General features: G+C 38.3%; 1 protein-coding gene across 3 annotated transcripts in view; it reads right to left on the bottom strand.

Moving 5' to 3' along the window:
* Positions 1-412: 412 nt before the first annotated feature.
* Positions 413-12,135, bottom strand: part of neurl1aa (neuralized E3 ubiquitin protein ligase 1Aa) — a 78,421-nt gene continuing 66,698 nt past the window's right edge. For 2 of the 3 annotated variants that reach the window (XM_084096484.1, XM_084096485.1), the window contains exons 4-6: positions 9,383-10,078; positions 5,059-5,208; positions 413-4,822 (exon numbers count right to left, since the gene is read on the bottom strand). In XM_084096484.1, coding sequence (XP_083952610.1) covers positions 4,581-4,822; positions 5,059-5,208; positions 9,383-10,078 — 1,088 coding nt within the window. In that variant the 3' untranslated portion in view covers positions 413-4,580. The remainder of the gene's footprint in view (positions 4,823-5,058; positions 5,209-9,382; positions 10,079-12,135) is intronic. The other variant, XR_014603944.1, reaches the window with a different exon arrangement.

The following is a 12,135-nucleotide window of genomic DNA, read 5'->3' as shown; positions in this document are numbered from 1 at the left end:
AATGAGTGCGTTAACTGTGGGTCTCAGAAACATGTACCCTTAACCATGAGGGGAGATCTTCATCCTCCTCTCAACTTTAGAGAAAATCATCAAAGAAACCTTTCATCCTTCGTCGGCACACCTCTGATCTCAGGCATATCAAGTAGACTTACTCCTGTTACAATCCACCTTTAACGTCTGATTCAGGGTCAGGTTGCCATCATGGTTCATACGGTATATTTTCAGACTTTGATAACCTATAGTTAGTGATCACTTTATAGGAAGTCCAGTTGACTTGACATTGTTTTATATTATAGAAGTGTAAAATTGTATGCACTTGAAGATCAATTGATCAAGAGTGTCAGAAAAAAAAAACTATATTTAAACATGTATTTGAACAAAGAGGGAACAGAATAGACACCACTCGCTGAAATGCATCTGCAAAGTTTATTGACAGTCATCTTTGACTCAGACAAAACAAATCTTCATAAACTGATCACAGACATAGGAAGAAAAAAAAAAAAAATCAGACATGGGTTTGAGTCAAAAATCGAATGCCACAGTAAGCCGAGCCATTTCTTGTGACTAAATCACTACTGACCTCATCGACTCTATGAATTAATGATTCATTTAACACAGCCCTTGAATGAACCCTGGGAAAGGGGAATCTAACATTTTTTGATTCATTATTAGTTTGGTCCCACTGTTCACCAATGGGTAATGAGTGAACGAAACACACTGGCCATAAATGCCGAAAAGGAAACAAGAAAAGCAATTCCAATATTTTTTTTAAAACGTATACAAGAAAAAAAAAAAAAAAATTGTCATCAATATTGAAAAAATATTCAGATTTGATCAGCATTATTTAAGGTTGGGGTGATAATTTATGCAATCCCTGATCCCATTTCTGGTTACTTCACAAAACATCAAACTTTATTTTTCTGAAACAAACAGAAAAATTGGGCAATGTGCGAATATGGCTGTTTTCATTATTTCTAGCTTTGATTTAACAAATAATTCTAAAAGAGGAAAGCTAAATAAGGTAAATGACATTTACCACAGATTCTGCAACAGACATCAGATTCAACACATCATACTCTAAATAAAGTACATTACAGGGTCGACAACAATCAAAAGCAAATCCAACAGTGGCGCGTCAGTAAGGACTGTGTGTCCCTCTGTAGGTCCTCAGAAAAACAAGGTGGGAGTAGCGATTTCATACAAGCATTAAATGATAGAAATGTGGTGTAAGATTAGTACACTTATTCAAACAGGATTAGCTTCATTTTGTCCAAATATCAACATAAAGATGATGTCCAAAAAAAAAAAAAAAAATTTACAATCAAATTTTATAAAGTGACAAACACAAATATTGCCCTTATATTAACACCCTAAACTGTGCAAAAGACATCATTAGATAAAACTAGGGTGAAAGAAAAAAAAGAAATTGGGGGGAATATGGATGATCTTATAAAGTGACTGAAATTGACAGAAAAAGTGCCAGAAAAACTTTGCTAAAGTTTTCCAAAAATCTTAACAAAAGATCTAATCAGAAATATAAGGCCTTCAGGACATTTTCAGAACTGGATCATTCAATTTCACCATAAACAGACAAAATACATAGCCAATGAAATCATAAAACCTGATATCAAAGGAAGTGTACATAATCTTTAGTTTATCCTGCTCCCAACATAAAGTTGGTTGTGATTGTTTACTGCTAAGCCCCTGATTTGTGTACTGTTCAGTATAGCATGAATACAAGAAAGCCAGCACAAAATTCAAGAAATACATTGCTCTATAAACCACAGAGGATTGACAAGCAAAACTGTACAATCATAAACTTCGGTCCAATAATTCAAAAGGAGAAAAAAATAAAATAATAAAAACAAAGCGCTATAGAAACACCTCAGATACAGCTATTGTAATAGGTTCCTCTAATTAACATAAATTAACATTCAAAAGTGAATCACCACTTCAAACGATAGAGTAAAACTCTTAAGAGAATATCCTGTCGAGAGCGACGGGGTATTTTCTCGACACGGTGTTAGCATTGCCTGTAGGAGAGCTGGCTAATACTAATAGCAGCATGGATTTAAGCGCCAGCCGTCACGATCGCTTTACACAAGCTAACTGGCTAGTTATGAACAATATTAACCTGCAGTCAGTTATAGATCACTTGATATTTCTCTTGTGCTGCTTTAACATCCATACGTACACACAAATGCACATTATCGAGTCCTCTTTTGCTTATTTGCCATGAATTGCAAAATGTGATCTGGAGATCTAAAAAAGGCTGTTCCAGCATTTAATGTGGATCGTGGGATAAGTGACGTTCATAGGAGATCTAGAACCAAAAATTGAAACTGCTGATGGAATATGACATCTAACCTTACCAATCTTATAAAACATGGTCATGCCACATTTCTAAATTGTTCAAGATCATTAACTCTTTCCCCGCCATTGACGGAATTTTCCATCATTTATCATGAGACGAAGCTTCTCCGTCACTCACTGACTTCTCCGCCATTTATGAGACGACGCTTCCCCGCCATTGACGGAATTTTCCGTCATTTATGAGACAGCGCTTCCCTTTCCATTGCTTATGCACGTTGTAGTCTTTGAAAAAACGTGATTTTCTCAGCTTTTTGTTCAAAATGTTGCTTTTTTTAATGAAACTTACCCACAATTCAAGCGTTGATAAAAAAAAGAATGCACGAAACTAGAATAAAACGTTTTTTTTATTTATTTTAAGCAGATGCTCTTTTCTTTCTTTTGCTATATTGCATATTCAGATACTCATCCAACAAAATATTCTGGGGGCCATGAAATTTTTGTGAAAATGATCAAAAACGCTGGCGGGGAAAGAGTTGCATAAAGAAAATAAGCCTGTTATAAGACAATTAATATATTTTTTTGCATATTTCACCCCAATTTTCATGACAATTGGGGTGAAATATGCCACGAACATTTTCTTACACATGTTTCGTGACATTCATTTATGCGGCTCTTCGGATATCAGGATATATCAGGTTCAAAGTGAGATAAAATTCACCTCTCAGTGACAACCTTAGATGTCCTCCTGTTTCCAAGAACATATCCACTCAACTATATCCTACAGCAGCAGGACTTTCTAAAAAAATTATCCTTCAGTAACCTCAATAAGATATGAGAAGTCTGCTGTCAAATGTTACTTTTAACATGAACGTGGCCTTGGATGGCGAATCTGGCGAATATCTTTGACCCTGCTTTTGTGTTTCTCAGCACCAGCAGGGACACTGAGCCAATCAATATGTTATTTAATCAGTGGCCTGCGCTCACTATTATCCCCATACACACCATTTCTGGCCTACAGAAACTCTACTGTGGGGGGGCTGGGAGAAATCTGGATTAACTGTGCAAATCAAATATCCTCTGACCACAAATGACTCTTTCATTGGTTAATGCCTCAAGGCTGTTTTCTAGATTTTGCTCTCCATGGCAACATTGCAATTGCTTGAGCAGAAAACCCAAAGCTTGCGTGTTGGGATCGACAGTCAAGAACAAGTTCACAGTAAATCAAGGTTTGATTAGGCCAACATGTTTTAGGGTCGTGAAGTGAGGTGCTCTACTTAAACCGCACTTCTCCGTGGCAATCACATTTCCCAGCACCGTTAGACGAATTAAAATATCCAATATTAGTCTTCTTTTGTCCAGAAATGAGTCGTTATATAACAATCTGCCACATGACTCATTGGTTAATCATTCCTGTGTATTGTTATAACAAATGATTTCTCTTTAATTCCACCAACGTCCTGCTTGTTGAACACACGCATAAGCAAAATTATAGCAGACCGGTTAGCTGATTTTACCTGCTACCTACCAAAGCTTCAGATTACATTACAAAACACATGATCAAATGCTCATCAATGCACAAAGACCTCCAGATCAACTCACTTTAGAGCACATAATAAGGACAAGCTGTCGGTTGCACAACTAGCATGAAATGTGAGGTATGAAAAAAAGCACTGTACCTTTATATCTGTATTCCTATCTCTGTCTCAGCCCAGCACAGACAAAAATTGTGAAACACTGAGACATTTTTGTATGAATTTCATCAGTGAAAGTGCCTTAGCTGGTCTGACTAGCTCTGAGGACAGCAGAAAAAAAAATAAGAGACTGTAACACTTGAATATGATTCCAGCTTTTAAGGATGCTATGAATAAGATTACTGCAGTCTGTTATGGCTCACCGAGAGTAAAAGAAATGCGAGATGTGCATCCTTGAATATCTCCTGCATCACCTGAAATGTCCTGAATTTGATGAGAAACTGCCCATGATTTTTGTCTTACATCAGTTGAAAAGCCAGATGCTCCTGAGGATCAGCAGCATCACTGGTAACCATAGCAACAGAGACTTGAGCATGAAATACAAAAGACCTTTGCGAATGGATGCCTGAGCCTTGAAGGTTCGAGGGTTCAAAAGTCATCGCCGTGGGAACGGAGACCCATGCAGTGCCAGAGAAAGTCCCTGAACTGTGACACCAACCCTTTCTTGAAACAGAGATCTATTAGAGATCCTTAATGGCCCTTATGTGACTTGGGTTTTGGGGGGTATGGGCCCCCCTAAGTGCTCCGGTAGGTCTTTATAATGTCTTTGATAGCTCTCCTACAGATAGGACAGCTAGCGTTGGCCATTTTTTTGAGGCGGAGGCCACAGGTGTAGCAGAGACACATGTGTCCGCAGGCGTAGATGACGGTGTCCACTGTGTTTTCATAGCAGATAGAGCACTCGTCCGGCCATGAGCCTGAGGCAGATGGGAAAGTGGGTGATTTGGGGAGACTGACGGGCGAGTTGGGTGTCGTTCCTGTGACAGAGAAAGACATGAAAAGAATGGATTACCATTTATACATTTTGAATTGTAGTAGTTGCTCCAGGTAATTAGTTCACATGAGGCTTTCAAGCCAAAAAAGGATGCAACTGTGTCATAAAAGTTTGTGTGAGAAACAGATCAAAATACAACGCATTTTTTTACATTTGCCAAAAATCTTATCAGTTGATAATAAAAATGTACAAATCCTGAAATATGATAAACATGCAGACCTTCAGTGGAGCTGCAGAAGGCAGCAGAACAGCCGTGTTCATTTAAGATGGGCTCTGGGCTTCCACCACACAGGCCTGAGGGTGAGAGGGGCGAGGCAGAGGGCGAGCCAGGGCTGGACGGGTCACGAGCATCGCCCAAGAAAGTGGAGCCTGAATATGCACATCGTATATAAAAACAGGTGACAGACTTTTTAATATGATTCCTTTCAGTTCTACAAATAATGGATTCTGCACACAAGAAAAAAATATTTTATGACTTTCATCACAAACATTCCACACTTCGCTCATTCGATCTTTCCCTGAAGCCATAATTTTCGCAATCCTGTACTGTTAAATATGACCGCAGGCCTCTGCTTTCTGACTCCCAGATTTTGTGTAAAACCAATTGGATCAGAGATTGAAAAATTTTATGTGTAATATACATCACACAGTCAGTGAACATAGTTACCGCCTCAGACTGAGACACTTTTTTTTGGTGCAAACCGTAGGAGACATTGAGCTGTAGTCTATCATAAACTTATCAAGGAAGCTGGTATTGTAACTGTGTCTTCACAGAACAACATTGTATTTGCTGTATTTGTGGATGTTATGGGGGTGTTTGTTTCACTAATCTCAGTACATTGTTCTGGCTGTTGGAGCTTCAGGACGAAATCTAAATCTGACACCTTTAAAGATCATGCTGGCCTGAGATTCGTTAACAGATCCGACACTCAAGCGACCAAAAGGGGAAGCCACCTCTCTTTAGCAAGAATTTTAACTAGCAGACCTAATCTATACAGCTTTTCTCTCACTGACCGAATCATTTGGAGCAGTTATTGACTTGACTTATTGACCGCAAATAAATTCAGCCTATTTACTGATTGGCTGTTATATAACTGATTATATATGAATATATATATAGCATATATGAATATATGCATATATGAATAGCATATATATATATAGCATATATGAATGCTGATTGTTCATATAACAAATGATACATTTTGGGTTTTGTAATAAATGGTATTTTAATATGAAAAAACCCCCATAAAAATCTGTCGATAAGGATTGTTTTAGTTTTAGAATATATGATTATATATGATGTATATGACCATGCATATTTGAGGGGTGGTGGTCTGTTCTTATAGAATTATTAAAATAATTATTAAGGAAACCATTAATTGGAATCTGAATCGGAACCAGACTTAATTTCCAACCTTTATAATGGCCATGGTAAGATTTCAGGGCCTTTTAAAATAGAGCTGAGACTGAATTAAATTGAGCTGACCTCATTTCTAGTATGCTGGATCTTCTGATATACATATAAATGTGTGCATATGAGGGAGAATTGGCTGAAATAAAATGCTATGCTGACCTAAAACCCATGAATATACTCTCTCTGAGGTTAGCCTATATATGCGTGTAGTGTGCATTTACTCTGGATGAGATCTATGACAGTATTAGAGTTAATAACATTAGGAGTCGGTGGGATTCCCCAAGGTTCTGTCTTGGGTCCGTCAGTGGTGTAAATTATACATGTGTGTTTTCTTTGCTCATACAGTATGCAGGTCCTACAGTGTGATCCTCGATTAAGATGGAGTCAGGGTGAGGGGTTATATATGAGATGGGGTCCACAGAGCCTGATCCTTTGTGAGCTTGACATGCCATTCCACCTTCCTGTCATTCCACACATAGATGCATCATAAATCCCCTTCACCAGGCCTCAGCAACTGGCCCTGGATCACAAGGGCCAGGCCTCTTCAAGAGCATCTCTACTAGATTAACAGAGACACAAGTACAGCTGAGTCTCTCTAACCTCCACCCGTAGAGGGAAAGACTTCAAAAAAAGCTATTAGAGAAAGTCAGCCCTCTTTAAAGCCCTTTGCTATGTGTAAAATGAGCACTATGTGTCAACATGGCAGAAAGTCTTTTCTATATTTTGAATACCAAAGAGGTACTGACTAAACCAGCTTGCGTGGTATAAACAGTCACATCGTTCATCTGTCAAATAGTTTAGTTTATTCTTAAGTAAAGCTGTGAGCTGTGTCCTACATCAGGGGGTCTCGAACTGAAATTACTGGTGGCAGTGCACTGTTTTCAGTATGCAAGTGGTTTGATTGAGAAAAATGAGCAGACGTTAATTAAATGTCACTTTTAGTCAGGTTCACACATTCACACTGAAGTAGCCTACATTTCATATGTGTATACACTACCATTCAGAATTTGTGGATATATATGTATCACGCGTTAAGTGATCAATTAGCTAGCAGACACACCTTGCGATACCAGATAAACTGCGGATGGAGAGAGACAAGAAGGAAAATTTTTGTATTGTGTTTGTGCATTTCATTTTCTGGCACTAGATTTAATTACTGTCCTTGCAGGGCAGTGAAATTTAACAGACAGTAACCTGTATGCATACTAACAGTCACTATTCACATGCTGAATTGCGATGGGTTCCTTGGTCTTCCTTGGATTTATTTGCATTCTGAATTGTGTGGTCTTAAAAATATAGAAACGTATCTTTACTATACGGCTCTCTGGTATACTTGATTCTTCTTGATCAATCATAACATTGAGCATAGTTTTACAATAAACATTGTCTATGGCAACACAGGGGTTGCTACTTTCATATCTCTAGTATCCTTCTGCTGGCTTGGTTTTCTTTTCAATTCCAGTCACTAATTGATGGCATTTTTGTGAATCAAAATGATGATCTACTTGCAGATTAGTAATGCTATATGGATTAATATTTTAATTGTCTTTATTTACACAGAACCCAATTCTAAAACCTAAGCTTACATAAAACTATTCTTTTGCAGCATTGCAAGCTCTAGTATTTCTTTCAGATTTCCTCATATTTCACACCTTTTATTCTATATTCCTGCTGCCGTTACTGTTGAATAAGCACAATGAGAGCACAACTACAATGACGTTTTGAACCTTGAATCTTGAAAGAACAAAAACATTATGCTAAGAGGGGAAATCGTAATGCGAAATGGAGAGAAGAGATGTAAACGAGAGAAATGTTCTCAAATGAATGCTCTCAAATGAAGTGTGAATCGCCCACTCTCCTCTTCACTTTCTCATTTCCTTTCCTTCGCCGCATGCTAATGAGATGGGGTGAGTGCATGTGTGCAGTGTGAGGAGGGAGGGCAATGTGCTTCCAGCGACACAGACATCTTGGGAAGTGCAGACAAAGCTAACGCAGGTCACACTCCTCCCACTCATTCTCCTGTAATACGTCCTGTCTTTAGCTGTGCATATACAGTACTTTGTTTAGTTCAAACTTTGCTGGGAGTTTGTCAGTCACAGGTGTGTGGGTGAGACCTGGAGCAATGTCTGGTGTTCTGAAAGGTTACTGGAGTGCTTCTGAATTTGTTCAAATCAAATGAAATTTTAATGAATCTGTCAGACCTAGCAACAGCACAGTTTTGTAAAGTTCTTTAATTGTATATATTGAAGTGCTTTAAGGAATTAAAAAGCAAAGATTATTTTAAATGTTTTTTAAATTTAAAAAAAAAAATATATATATATATGGGAACCCTCCTTGGGTTTAATAAGCTGAGATGCATAAGCAAAATCCTTACATTTCAGTGTGAAACTGCATCACAACCCTATTTTATGATAGGACAAAATATGTAACTATAAATAAAAGGACAGGACTCGATGTCATATTACGTAAAGCAAGAATTGATTTGTGAAAAGTGGCATTCCACACCTGAAATGTGAGCATTTTAAACACATTTTAAGCGCCAATTCCAGTTGGACTAAATGGGTAAATTTTGATGTCAAAGCTGAAAACTGAAATCATACCAGTTTGTTTTGTGTAGGAATGCACGATTTAAACATTTTGGCTGATACTGATAACCGATAATTCTTTATATCTGAATGTCGGTAACCGATACATTGGCTGATAAATCTAAATTCAAATTTGTATATAATTTTTGAGAGCCTGATTACTAAACCGAATGTCTCACCATAAAAAACGATGTCCCAAGCACACAATTATAATGTTCTTATTATAATTTTAGCCTATATGACAGACTTGCGCAGCACATGTTGCACTGAACTGTATTTTCCTTTTTTGAAGTGATTCCAATTATATTTCAGCAAATTCAAAACCATCATGGCGAACAGTGTGCATCTGCAGTGTCTCAGCTGAAGGAAATAATCCATTATTTATTCATTATTCATTATTAATTTTCTCAATGAGACGATAATGATAACATTAAATATGTACCGATACTGATATGGTAGCCAATATATCGTGCATCCCTAGTTTTGTGGAAGTCGGACTAAGACATCTAGATAATGCAATGCATTGTAATAGCATGCTTACCTAGAATCCTCAGCTGTGTGACAGCACCATGCAGTCCAAAGAACATCCAGAGCGGTCGTGAGTTGTCCACACACACCTGCATGCCCACATTGGTGCCATTATGACTCAGAATTACTTCCCCTTCCTGTGTGACCAGGAAGCCGAGTATATCGCCACTCTGCAAAGCACTAGGCACCCTGCACACTGCCCAGAACTCCTTACGGTCTACCAGCGCTTCAGGATTGTAAGGAAGGTCACTCGGGCGAAGCACTGCGGGGTCACATGATGTCACACCGTATGAAAGAGACCCAAAACGAGCAGGGCTGGACTTAATGACTTTGATGAAGATGGTTTCGCCAATTCGCAGCGGGCGATCCGTGAAGACCAGCGTGCGTTCTTCACGGTTGTGTTCGGATCGTGCCACGGTCTGTTCGTTAAGGGTTCTGATGTGGGCACCTCGAAGCTGGTGGAAACGTAGATCACATTCCAAGGTGTGAGGAAGCAGTGTTGACTGCTGGGAGTTCATGGAGTTTTGAGGAATGGGACAGGCAACGGGAGCGGGAGGGAGTCGAAGCCTGGCATCATCTTGTTGCAGGTTAAGATCACATAGACTGACGGACAGGCGGGAGGTGTCTACTTCATGTCGTAAAGAGGTGGATCCACGTACTGTGGTGAAGGATCGTGGGCGGAGAAGGTCTGGAGGGACGACTTCACTGTCTGTGGGACAGAGGTGAGATGCACAGATTAGCTAATTGTTTTATATAGTATTGCCTTATGTAATGGTTAAACCTAGATAATTGACAATCAGCTTGGATAATATCACCGTCTATCACTGCGAGCCTTAGTGCTCAATTCCGATTTATTGCTCAGATCAGATTTTTTTTTGTAAATGTCACCAATATCAGATTCCAGTGTGAACAGATCATGGTCCTGGACTGACCCGCATGCGCAAAAGAACTATAAAAAGACGGAAGTAAACATGGAGGACATTAAAGTAATCGATTACGTGTTTATTAATATTTTGATCTGCCGCCAAAGCTAGCGAATTTAAGCGCAGGAAATATAAAAAACAAACAAAGAGGAGGATGCGAAAAAAGAGCAGTTTTTGGTAACACTTTCCAATAAGGTTTCATTAGTAAACATTAGTTAACTATATTAGATAACATGAACTAATAATGAACTGCACTTCTACAGCATTTATTAATCCTTCTTAATATTAATTTCAGCCCTTACCAATACATTATTAAAATCAAAAGTTGTATTTGTTAACATTAGTTAATGCACTGTGAACTAACATGAACAAACAATGAACAACTGTATTTGTATTAAGATGAACAAATACAGTAATAAATGTATTGCTCATGGTTAGTCGATGTTAGTTAATACATTAACTAATGTTAACAAATGAAACCTTATTGTAAAGTGTTACAGAGTTTTTAAACATTTATGATATGATCCCTCATGTTTTGCTTGTATAAAGAGCTGTCACTGAGTTCTGACACTTCACTGTCCTTCCACTGACTACCTTTTGCAACTGTCTTGATAACGTCGGGTATGTAAAATCTTTGAAGTGACTCCCATGAGTGCAGAATTGTGACGGATGTTGCTCTAGAGTGACGAAAAAGTGGCATGCATTCTGATTGCAAAACATCTGACCTGTAACTGCAAGTTTATTGGTGTTCATCTTTTTTTTTTACATTTTAATTCAGATTGTTAACTAAATTTAAACAATTTAAGACTTATTGGGGCCCCTCTTGCTGTTTGCTGAGGCCCCCTAGTGGCCCACAACCCCTTGCTTGAGAAGCAAGCTTGAATTCTGAATGGTTTTCAGGCAATTGTCAACTGGGAGAACATCTGGACAACCAGTTGAACACCAGCTTGACCAGACTATTGCTAAAAAAAATGCATGCTACAAAGACTAGTAATACAACAAGCATAAAAAATAATTCAAAAATCTAACTTGAGTCCTAGTTACTGTTCACATCTCTGGACAGTTAGTGTACAAATAGCTACAGTTGTTTCCAAAATGGCTACCAAGGAGTGTCTCTTTACATTCTTTACCATTTATACCAGTTACTTAACCGGCTACCAGGAATAGAACTTTATAGTAATGTTATAGTAGGCTAGCATAGTACAGCAATCACAACATACCCTCTGCTCCCCACCCAACTGCCTAAAATAGCAAGAAATATGAATGAAATGCTGCGCTAGCAACATGCAATGTGTACACCAGATTTAATTCCCCATTCCCTAAAATAGCATATTACAGTAGTTTAGAGGTAGGCTAGCTAAGCTTATCATAGCTCAGCACTCAAACAAGCTGAAGACTGTCGTGCCTCCTTTTGTAACAGATAGCCCTGCTGGAGTGTGCTCTGTATTTAGACCTCATCTGTGCAATCGAAGACAGTCAGACCCCAGACAAAAATATTAGCACTAAAATTGGCTGCCGGTGCTAATTAGCTCGTTAAAATTAGCCCTTTCTCCATAACATTGATAACTTTTTTAAGAGAGGGAGAACATTATTTAACCTACTCAGTGAAATGTATTTCAAATGTAAATCAGCATCAGAAATTTGCTTTTTCATTACAAAGCAAAAATATTTTTATGAGGAGGCCATTTTTTCCCCATAGGCATGTAACAATATTTGACATATTTTACAAACATAGAAATGGTTAAACAGAGAAGGAAGGAAGTGACTTGAAGATGAAAAGAAGGTGGAGATCAAGAAGTGTGATAGAGGATAAAAGGAAAGTGAGAGACCTTTCCTCCAGAGG

This window comes from Abramis brama (assembly GCF_963993115.1).
Source record: "Abramis brama genome assembly, chromosome: 2".
In the NCBI taxonomy this organism is placed as follows: Eukaryota; Metazoa; Chordata; class Actinopteri; order Cypriniformes; family Leuciscidae; genus Abramis; species Abramis brama.
Note: the sequence above shows the minus strand (reverse complement) of the source record. Positions and strands in the feature narration are given on the sequence as shown.